Genomic DNA, 10,574 nt, shown 5'->3' on the forward strand with positions numbered 1-10,574 from the left:
TTAAAACAAAAGCAACTTCGGCATAAAAAACAGTTCGGAGTAAGACCAAAATAGGACTACTACCTAATACTCGTAATAGCGTTTAAATCAAAATAAGACCTAAATTAGTCTGAATAAGGCCTAAATTGCAAGAATAAGGCCTTTGCAACCTATTACTTAACCCCAAACCCCACCCATAACTTCAACACAAACTCACCTAGTAATTTTTACCATAACCCAAATTCTAATTTTACCCATTACTCGTGCCTAACCCCAAACAGAGGCAAACAATCCTGTGCCAAAACACTATGGCACCCAAACGTTGACACCAAAACGGCCGATGCCAAGAATATGTCCTTTAATCGTCCCATACCATGTTTTTTTTACAGTTTTGGGCGTTATTTTGTCCATTTAGGTTTTTTTCCGTTACATTTTTGATTTATTCCGAGTTAGATGTTGTTGCTCTTGGGGCTTATTCTGTGTTTCCATCGAACTTTAACTAACATACCGTGTGTTTTCATAATTTACAACACGAAAGGCCTATTTCATTTATTTTCTTTCTCTTTAGGCATGTATTATTGAGCTCATCGTATTTTAAAGCAGGGCTGTGGAGTCGGGAGTCAAATTTGAGACTCGACGTACCGTAGTCGATTTGTTTTGCTGAAGTCGGACTGCCTGAGTCCCGAGTCCGACGTGCGCAGTAACAATTTTAAAACTGACAATGCCGCCAAATGCAAATTAAAAAGGCGAAATAGCATATGGTGGATATTTTCCAGCAACGTATTGTGGTTGGATGACATATATGACACCCCTATGAGGGGATTGTTGAAAATCCACCTTAATTTAGTTACGTAAATGGGAAAAATAAATGCTGTAGGGAGGCAGAAGCACTCGGAATTTGACGAAATCACACATTTGACCGGAGTCGGACTCGGGAGTTGGATTATGTTTTTTAACCGACTCCGCAGGCTTCTTTATAGATAATAAAATTAGGAGCCTGATGTAATAAAAACTGCCAGCAAAAAACAAAATATCCAAACAAAGTTTGCAGTCGCCTCGACCGTAAGGTGCGCCGCCGCGTTTTGAAAGGTTTACAAGTGCGCCCTGGGGTTAAAAAGGTTGAGAAACACTGCATTAACGTATAGCAAACGTTATATTTACTACATTGTTTGTGACGTAACAGAGCATGACAATTGAAGGTTGTACTGCTCATAAATGCTAAAATAACAAATTATTAAGAGTAAAATATTTATAAAGTTTTTTGGAAGGGCCATGCCCTCTGAGGCTCAACCCTGGCTACGCCTATGCCCCGTTTGCCCTAAGTTCTATTTTCAGGATGTTGTTGCTTTTAACTAGATCGCGATCATTTCTGCCTTTGTATTACGTCAAAATGCAGTTAAATTTGTTTTTTAAGTTTCCTTTTGTTTGTTCAATTTGCTTCACTGCTCTTCACTTTTTGTCCTATTTAGTTTCCCGCCGTTACACCTTTACGTTTTTATCTAAATAAAGTATTTTAGAATAAATAGCAACTCAATTCTCAGTCAAGTTATGATTAAGGCATGTCAAATTGAATATAATTCTTTGTCTAAAAAGTAAACATTAAACCACAAAACTGGTAAACTCGTGCGAATATGAGCAAAATCTTAAGGAAAAAATAACATAAACGCAACATATAGCAATTGAATTGTTTTATCTTCCAAAATTAAGATAAATAACCAGTGTTGCAATGACCCAAGTCAATGCTTTTAAATGCGTTTAAGAACTTGAATAACTTTGGCGGCCGCCGATTGATCGGGTCACGCGATACGAGCACCTCGTGCGCTCACTCACGCTTCAAGTGACCGCTTTTTTCCAGGTAATTTCTTATGGCGGTGCCGCCGGGTGGCGACAAAGCGCGCAACGAGTTCGGCCGATGCTGGTGCCCTTAAGTCAAGACTTAAGTTATTTCGAGTAAAATTACTTGCAGAGAGAACATTTTGGAAAGCCCTGATTAAAATCATGCCGAGGATCTTCTTACGAAATTCGTTCGATCCAATAAAAACGTTAAAGAAACTAAGTTATACCTGATTGCCACCAATGTATCCGCTAAACGCACTTTTTTTTACAAATGTAAAAGTGTTTTTACAGACTTTCAACACCAATCGTTTTCTGGAGCCCACGCGATCAATAGTTTGCAAGGATATTTAAATATAATACCTTAAGTACCCAATGCTTACTTCACCCAAGTTTCAAAAAGTGTCCAAATGAATTTATTGAATTCTTGCAAATTTAGCAATGAGCAATAGCATATGGACCAGCATTACGTTAATGAAATGCGGGAAGTAGGCTAACTAACCTCATCTTACGGATTTCGTTTACCCAAAAACCTCGTCTTAAGAAAGTAACTCTATGCATTCTTGTTTTTTATCCCTGGTTTTCTATTCTCCAACTCCAAGCAGATTGGTAGCTAGGGTATTTTGCGCCCGGGTGCACACTTTATAATTGGCGCCCCCTACTTCATGTTTAATCACATTATCTATTACGTTAACATAATATACCTTACTTCATACGGCAAAACAATTCAAATTTTAATAGAACATTGTATTTAAAGAAGAAGCAGCCTCATTTTGGCATTTGAAAGCCTCATTTCGGCGCCCCTGAACATTGGCGCCCGGGGACATATGTACCCCACCGCCACCCCTGAGTTATGGTTGTGTCCATCAGACTTTGGTTTAGATTTTCAAGTCGGTGGTATTATTAGAAAGAGACTTTTTACGATTCGGTCATATCAATTGCGTTGCTGTTCGGCAAAGAACCGGAGTTCTTTAACTTTTTTAAAGCAGTCCACTAAAAATAATTGGTTGCGTATTCGGCTCAGCAAATGTGAAACTAAGGAATAATTTTTCTTAACTAAATTTTTCGTTATTCTATTATTTTTATTATACACTACGATTTTACCTCGGCATGCTTAGACCTCGAAAATTGGTCCACGTACCCCCATGAGTCCGCGTTTCAAAGTTCAAGAGCCCCTGGGTTAAATGTTCAGTTGTTCTTGTGATCAACAGTGTTTCTGAACCTTTTTTGTGGTTGCGACCCAAATACTATAGGCATAAGTAAAACATCGAAGCTTTGGCGACCTAATTTCTCTTCACTCAACTGTTTTAAGCTCAAAGCGAACAAATCGTAAGACCCTTACGCTTCCAGGTTTTGATGTTAAGTCTTTACGTTTCCAAGAGTTTGACGTTAGCTCTTTCCCTTTTCATGTTTGCGACGTTTGTATATCTTAGTCGCAGTGTTTTTTCGGGGTCGCATTTTAGCCGTTAAAAACTTAAACCCTGGGGATGAACCCCTAATCTTCCAGAATTTTGACGTTTTTTCATCTATCTCTCCAAGAGTTGATATTAGTTGAAATGCCTACCCTTTTAGAATTTTGACGTTTAAACTATTACCCTTTCTTGATTTTGACGTTAAAGCCTCTATCCTTTAAAGGATTTTGGTGTTTAAAGTTAAAACTTTAACCATTCCAGGATTTTACGTTAACAACTTTTACCTTTTTAGTCATTGAAAGAGACATCTGGGTTAGGATTCTACACCACCTTCGCTTTTGTTTACAAAATATTTATATATTTTTCTTAAACTAAAAATATATAATTTAATATGGGACCTGTAATCATTTAAAAGACGAGAACTTGGCAAACAAAGTAAGCCAGATTGCCTCAGCTTCTCACAAGCGGACTTGCTTTTAATTGCAAGGCCTAAGGAATCCATAAATATACTACAGATTACTACAGAATTCTTCTTTGAATATTTTAATTTTGGCTCGCTTCGTTGTGGTACGATTTTGTTCTAGAATCCAACCACAGCGTTAAAACAACTATTAAAGCAAAGCACAATATTTTGATCCGGGTGTTGGTTAGTGTTTGGTTGATGGCGTATCAAGTATTATTGATATTCATTAACAATATTGCTGATTAACCTACCAAAACCCAAACGCTAACCCGCACCACACCCTAACCCAAATAATGTTCGTTGTGGTAGTATTATATACCGCGGCTAAATTACTTAGCCTGAACTCAAATCAGAGTTGAAAAGCCATGCCAATCTGTTCAACCATTTTTTTGGCGATCCGAGGCAAAAAGGTGCTTAACCCTGTACCAATCAGAGGCTGTTGATGGCACAAACAGAACTACGAGTAAACGAGTCTACTCTAAACTTTGTTGTTTCTTCATATGCACCATAGCGTGACAGACGACCAAACAAATTCGCCATTTTCTCCACCTTCCACTCATTGGTTTAAATCTCTTTGAGTCATTTGACGTTAAAACCTTTTACCCTTCCAGGCTTTCGACGTTCTTCATGAGCTGCAGCCGAATTTTGCGTCGAAGCTCGAATTTGTTTCGTGCGACCTTGGCGCTGAAGATCTTGGTTTGGATCAAGCTTCGAGGGAGATTCTACAGAAGAAGTGCCAGGTTTTCATCCACTGCGCTGCAACACTCAAGTTCAACGAACACCTCAGGTTAGGGCACTTAAGTTCAATGAACACCTCGGGTTAGGGCACTTAAGTATACACAACGTCTCAGGATTTCCGATACTTTGTATTTAATTACGATCTACTGTTGTTATTTGTTATGTTCGGCAAAAGTATTACGCTTTCAAAATAATCGGCGCTGTTTCACTATTGTACGTGAAAAGTTATGCAAAAAAAAAAATAATAATAATACCGCATACCACAACGCATTTTGTTTGGGTTAGGGTGCGGGTTAGCGTTTGGGTGAGGGTGGGTCAAGTAATATTATGTTTATTATTAATAATAACTTGACCCACCCTCAACCAAAAGCTAACCTGCACCCTAACCCAAACAATATGTGTTGTGGTATGCGGCATTTGAAGAAACTTTTTTTTTTATTAATTTTTGCGTACAATAGTAAAAGAGCGCCAAATAATCAAGCTACTGGGCGCTGGTCTAGGATCCCACAACTAACATTATTTGAGTTAGGGTCGGTGCAGCTCAGTGTTGTAAACAAGTCATTTTAAATTGAGTCCCAGTCAAGTCATTTGTAAAACAACTTAAGTCCAAGTCAAGTCATAATTAGAGCAAGTCAATTTCAAGTCATGTCCATTTTTAAATTTGTATGATTATGAGCAACAACTGAACTAAAAAATAAGAAAAAACGCAACATATTGCAAGCAATTTGTTTTATGTGCTAAAATTTGGATAAATAGCTCAATTTTATAAAAAATACTTGAAAAAAATGCTTCATTTTAACCGAAGTCATTTGTCCAAATGACTTAAGTCAAGTCAAGTCATTTGTCCGAAAGACTTAAGTCAAGTCAAGTCATTTTTCCCAAATGACTTAAGTCAGGTCAAGTCATTAGTCCAAAAGACTCAAGTCAAGTCAAGTCATTTGAAAACAGTAACTTAAGTCATTGACTTAAGTCATTACAACACTGGTGCAGCTTAGCGTTTGGGTTTGGGTAGGTTAAGGCACTAATAAAAATAATACTTGACCCACCCCCACCCACACACTAACCTGCACCCTAACCCAAATATTTTGCGTTGCTTTAATTGTTTGAACGCTGTGGTAGGATTGTAGACCAGCGCATACATCTGATTCTTAAGTGTGCATGGGCGCTACCAAGGAGTTACCCCCGGTCTGGAATAAAAAAAATGCGATTATTATTATTGTTTTAAATTTTGTTGCTTCATATGTAGTCACTCAGTTTTGCTAAGTTACTAATGCAATGATATTGATTTGTATATAAATGTCTACTTATATAAAATCGTATGTACATTTTAATATCACAGTTACTGAATTAAATTATGTGTAATTCATAATGCCCCGCATGCTTGTTAAGTGTTAATTACATGATGGTTTTAAAGTATACCCATAATTTGTTTTTTGTCTGTTTAGTCTCCTGCCGTCTAAAAAAGCTTGTTAACCACTGGTTTCTTTATCAATTTCTACAGGTGGCCTTCGAGATAAACGTCCAGTGTGTGAGGAGGCTTCTCAAAATATTTTGACCTGAACAAAACAACCTCCAAGCATTCGTTCACATCTCCACAGGTGTGTATTAGCAATATGCAGTGTTACACAAATAATTTCAATTTTGCTGTTTTATTAAATGATAAAGCTTTCAAAATCACATTTTTTTCAAATGCTTTATGTGATTAACTTTGTAAATTTGTGCTAAGGTTACTCTATTATAGGGTAAATATACCCATATTCCACACACTAGGCCGAGGGTTACCATTTTTTTTTTCTGAAGGGTGGGTAACTGTTGGGCCTGACCATCGCAGGTCGTTTAACTGTTAGGATGTACGAGCGCAGACCAGGTGTAACTCTTTTGTCAATATTTATTAACTTTATTAAATTATCTTTAAATGAGGAAAGTTAAATAATCATGTAGCAAGCTAAAAATTGTCGTAGAGTTATAAATTTCATTCACTACTGACAATACTTTAAAAAACAGTTACAAAGATTCCGAAATTCTATGTATCAAAAATAAAAGAGCAAAGATAGACATTTTATTTCATAGACCTTTTTTAAACATTTATCTGTTAAACTTGTTGTTTTTTGTACATGGTGTGGCATGAAATAAAATAAATTTTGTACATGGTGTGGCATGAAAAAAAGTTTTATTTTTTTATTGTGCCGCAAGCTGAAAAGTTTAGAAACTACCGATTTAACTTCTCCCCCATCCATGGAATTTTGTCGCAAGAAATTGTAATTTAAACCTTCATTTTTTCTTATATATTTTTGTTTAAGGATAAGGTTAAATATATTTAATTAAAAAGCCAGAAAATTGTTTTGACGTTGTAACTACTTTATAAAGTGCTATTGTCATACACTTTTTTTGTGTAAACTATAATATATATTTTATAAAAAAAAGTTTTTTTTTCAACTCTAACTTTTTTATCTATATGTAAACCATTGTATTGTTTAATATCTAGAGAATTTTTGTCCAGCCATTGCAACCGACAAGAAACCGATGAAAAGCTTTACGATGTTGGAATCGATTACCTCGACCTTGAGGGCTCCCTCCGGCGGATTGACGATGACCTTATAACCAAGGTCACGCCGCAACTTCTTGGCAAGAGGTAGGCGACCATATTTGCTGATTCGAAGCGAAATTAAATTCATTAGGTTAGTTATCAGGACATTTTGACAAAAGGTCACTTTGAAATAAATGTTTGTTTAACCTGGAAGTGGCCTAAGAAGTTAAGAACTCTTGCATTATTTCGTTTTTACACTGCTTAAGTTTTTATTTTAATCCTTTAAACTAGGGGTGACGAAAACGTGGCCCGCAGGTTTTTGGCACATATCTGTGGGATCATTTTTTTTCTAAAATTAACATCACAAAAAGTTGTTACAGGTCAAGGCTAACAGATGAAAATCTTAGTATGCAGTTGAGAGTTGCCACATCGCAGTTTGTCCTAATATCAAGCGCTCAGCAAAGCAAAAATGTTCCAAATTTCTCATTGAGCAACAAAATTCATTAAATGTTTATTTGTTATTTTTTATTATTTTATTTTTCCATATTGCGTTATATAATTTCAGCTGTATGGTTCGCATGGGTCGATTAGTTTGGTTTGATCATAGTATAAGTAAACAGTTGTACTCAGCGCCGTCAGCGGTAACTGACAAAGCCGCGACAGCAAATAGGTTCGTCACCCCTGCTTTAAACCGTGTTCTTGCCAATATATTAATGACAATTACCAAGTTTTAAAAGTGTTGCTAGGAGAAAACAATGCCTAATACTTTATACTTAATGTGCCACAAGCTAGAATGTTTTACACATATTTAATATGCACTGCCTGAGATACCTTGGCCATTAGACCTTCATAACACTTTTCTCTAGTTTCTAGCAGAGACTACTTGGCAAATTTCCCCCCATAACTATATTTTTGTCAAGTTCTTTTGCTATGTAAATACAAAATTTTTTCACCCTTTACAATTAAACTATTGTTCAGCTGCATATTTGCGCACAAGTTCGCTGGAAAAACTTTTTTTTATAAATTTATTGTTTTATTAAGTCATATTTTGACGTAACTTGAAAACTGTTAAGCAAACGAAAATCTAAAAAAAAAAAATTTGCCTCAGAACAGGGACCATACAAACTTTCCAATAAACAATTTATACATATCACATCACACAAATACAACATTTTTCTAAAATAACTAAGCCAAAAGTTCTCAAAAAAGACTAATTTTGTATCAAAATTCCTCTCGTGACTTTTATACAACATGCTGCGTTTTGGTTTTATAGACCGTACACATACACGCTGACAAAGGCTTCTGGTGTAATAGAATTACTGGTTTGAAGTTGTACATAAACGTTGCGTTTTTGCTTCAGACCGAACACTTACACGCTGACGAAGGCGCTTGCTGAGGACGTCGTTGCAAGAGAAGGATCTCATCTTCCAATCTGCATCGTCAGGCCCAGCATGATAATACCAGCTTACAAAGAACCTTTGCCGGTAAGTTTCTAGTGTAAGTATAAGTTTGATGGTTTCAGTCCAGAAATAACACAAATGGTTCTAGCCTGACCTCTGGTTTGCACAAAAATCCTTAGTGGATTGACTGAATCGGTTAGTCCAGTGGTTCCCAACGTTTTATGGTTTACAAAGAAACTATAAAATACCGACTTGAATTTCTGTTGAGTGGATTTCTGTAGTGTCACTAAAAACGGAACTGGGACATCGCAATCAACTCTATGCATGTAGGAAAATGTCATTTGATTTATTGTACCCAAATCATACACAAAGTTGTATTAGGAGGCTTTCAAATAGAAAAAAAACTATGTTCTTAAAAAATTTCAACTTCAAGCTTTGAAATTGCACCCCAAAACCACTGGGTTACTTAAGGCTACCAGTGTACTGCTTAATAGTGTTTCAAATTTCACTGCATTATAGTCTTTGATATCAAAAATTTCTGCTTTTTCTCCAGGGTTGGTGTACAAACGTGTACGGACCCACCGCTTTCATAATAGCATACGCCAAGGGTGTGCTTCGTTCTGTGATTGTTTACAACTCCATAACCTGTGACCTCATACCGGTCGACTTTGTTGTCAACGGCGTGATTTGCGCGGCGATGAAGACCGCTTGTGACTCAGCAGAAAGAAGGTGCTCGCTCGGCTACGAGAGTGACAGTGCAGTTTCATCGCTTGGGGAAATTGGCTTACAAGGTTGTAAATACAGATAGATTACCAAAAAGTTGGCGTTTTTGTTCATATCCGCTTTTGTTGTAGTTAGATGTAGAATGAATATCAAAGCCCATACAGAAGTAGGTTGCATTTTGTCATCTGACCATGTGAAAATCAACAAAGAATTTTTTTAAATTTCCACAAAATGCTACTTACTTATCCACGTGCCTTGATATTCATTCTACAATTTACTTTGTTTTAATTTGTACAAAACTATTTTATGCTTGAGAAAAAAACGCTTGTATCTAGCCAGTGTTTGCATTTATTACCACTAATTTTGTATTAATTTGATAAATAAACCCCTGTTCGAAAACATGTAAATTTTTTTTACTTCATTGTTGTTGTGTTCTTTTTGTATTTTGAGTCCTGTATAAAAAATCTGTTCCAAAACTGCATTTTTACTCTAATGTAGTCATTCTATATTACCAAGAGGTTTTCAGGCTGTTTACTATGAAGAACTAATTCCACCTATATTTATTGTTGATCAATTTAAAACTTAACCGGTTAAACATGAATTTCCAGGGGATTCATCTTCGGACAATGAAAGCACCAGTTCCTTTACTTGCGACCGAGTTCCGAGGGTCAATGGATCACTTCCCATCTACCACGTCAACTCTGGCATCAAAAATGGCCTTGCTATGGACCGCTTGAGTAAGAATGGACAACTTTAACTAAAAGTGTTACATCAGTAAATGTAGGTTTTAGTGTTTCTTAACCAATGGGAAAAATTGTGTTGCCATGTTGATTTTGTTGGGTTCCAGGCTGCAGAAGTTCACATATCTAAAATTTTTCAGTTAAGTTGGGCAAAGTTTTGCCGAAGGGAAAATTTAAGGCAAAGTCAAAGATATGGATCTTATAAACAAAAAAAAAAAAAAAAAATTGACTTTATCTACCTTATGGTATTTCACCTTTGCACTTCACAGTTTGTGACATTATCAGTTTTGAAATTTGGTGCTGTGCACGTCTGGCTCGGGACTCTTATGTTTGTGTAGTCTTAGTTTAGCGTAGTCTTACTCAATCCGGAGTCCGACTCTGACCAAATGTCCTGTTTCTGCGAGTCCCCAGTCCGGATCCGACTCTACAGCCTGTATTTCACACATTTATTAAACGAAAACTAGGTAGGTATGTTTAACATGCCACTCGTAGTGTGTCATATAATTTATTAACCTATAAGGTAGTCTAACTTCTAACTTAAGCCCCGTGTTCTCTACTCCAGCAAAATAAACCGACTCTGTTGAGTCCCGACTCCACAACCCTGGCTTAAATTCATCATTTACAATTTTTATTTTTGTTTTCAGTTTCGCTTGCAATCAACAATGTGGCAGACAATCCAAGCGACCCATTCCGTGCCCCTTGGGTGTTATGCACGAATAACAGGTAAAATAGATTTTTTAGTTTTGCTTTAGTGATTGT

The 10,574-nt window shown here is 36.5% G+C and overlaps 1 protein-coding gene across 1 annotated transcript; it reads left to right on the forward strand.

Moving 5' to 3' along the window:
• Positions 1–3,615: 3,615 nt before the first annotated feature.
• On the forward strand, positions 3,616–9,832 carry LOC146137266 (fatty acyl-CoA reductase 1-like). The gene is made up of 6 exons (XM_083393802.1): positions 3,616–3,624; positions 4,299–4,474; positions 6,911–7,057; positions 8,313–8,436; positions 8,906–9,143; positions 9,684–9,832. The coding sequence occupies exons 1-6, from the start codon at positions 3,616–3,618 to the stop codon at positions 9,830–9,832; spliced, it is 843 nt and encodes a 280-aa protein (XP_083249928.1).
• Positions 9,833–10,574: the final 742 nt, after the last annotated feature.

Source organism: Ascidiella aspersa, chromosome 7, assembly GCF_963924565.1.
Source record: "Ascidiella aspersa chromosome 7, kaAscAspe10.2, whole genome shotgun sequence".
Taxonomy (NCBI): Eukaryota; Metazoa; Chordata; class Ascidiacea; order Phlebobranchia; family Ascidiidae; genus Ascidiella; species Ascidiella aspersa.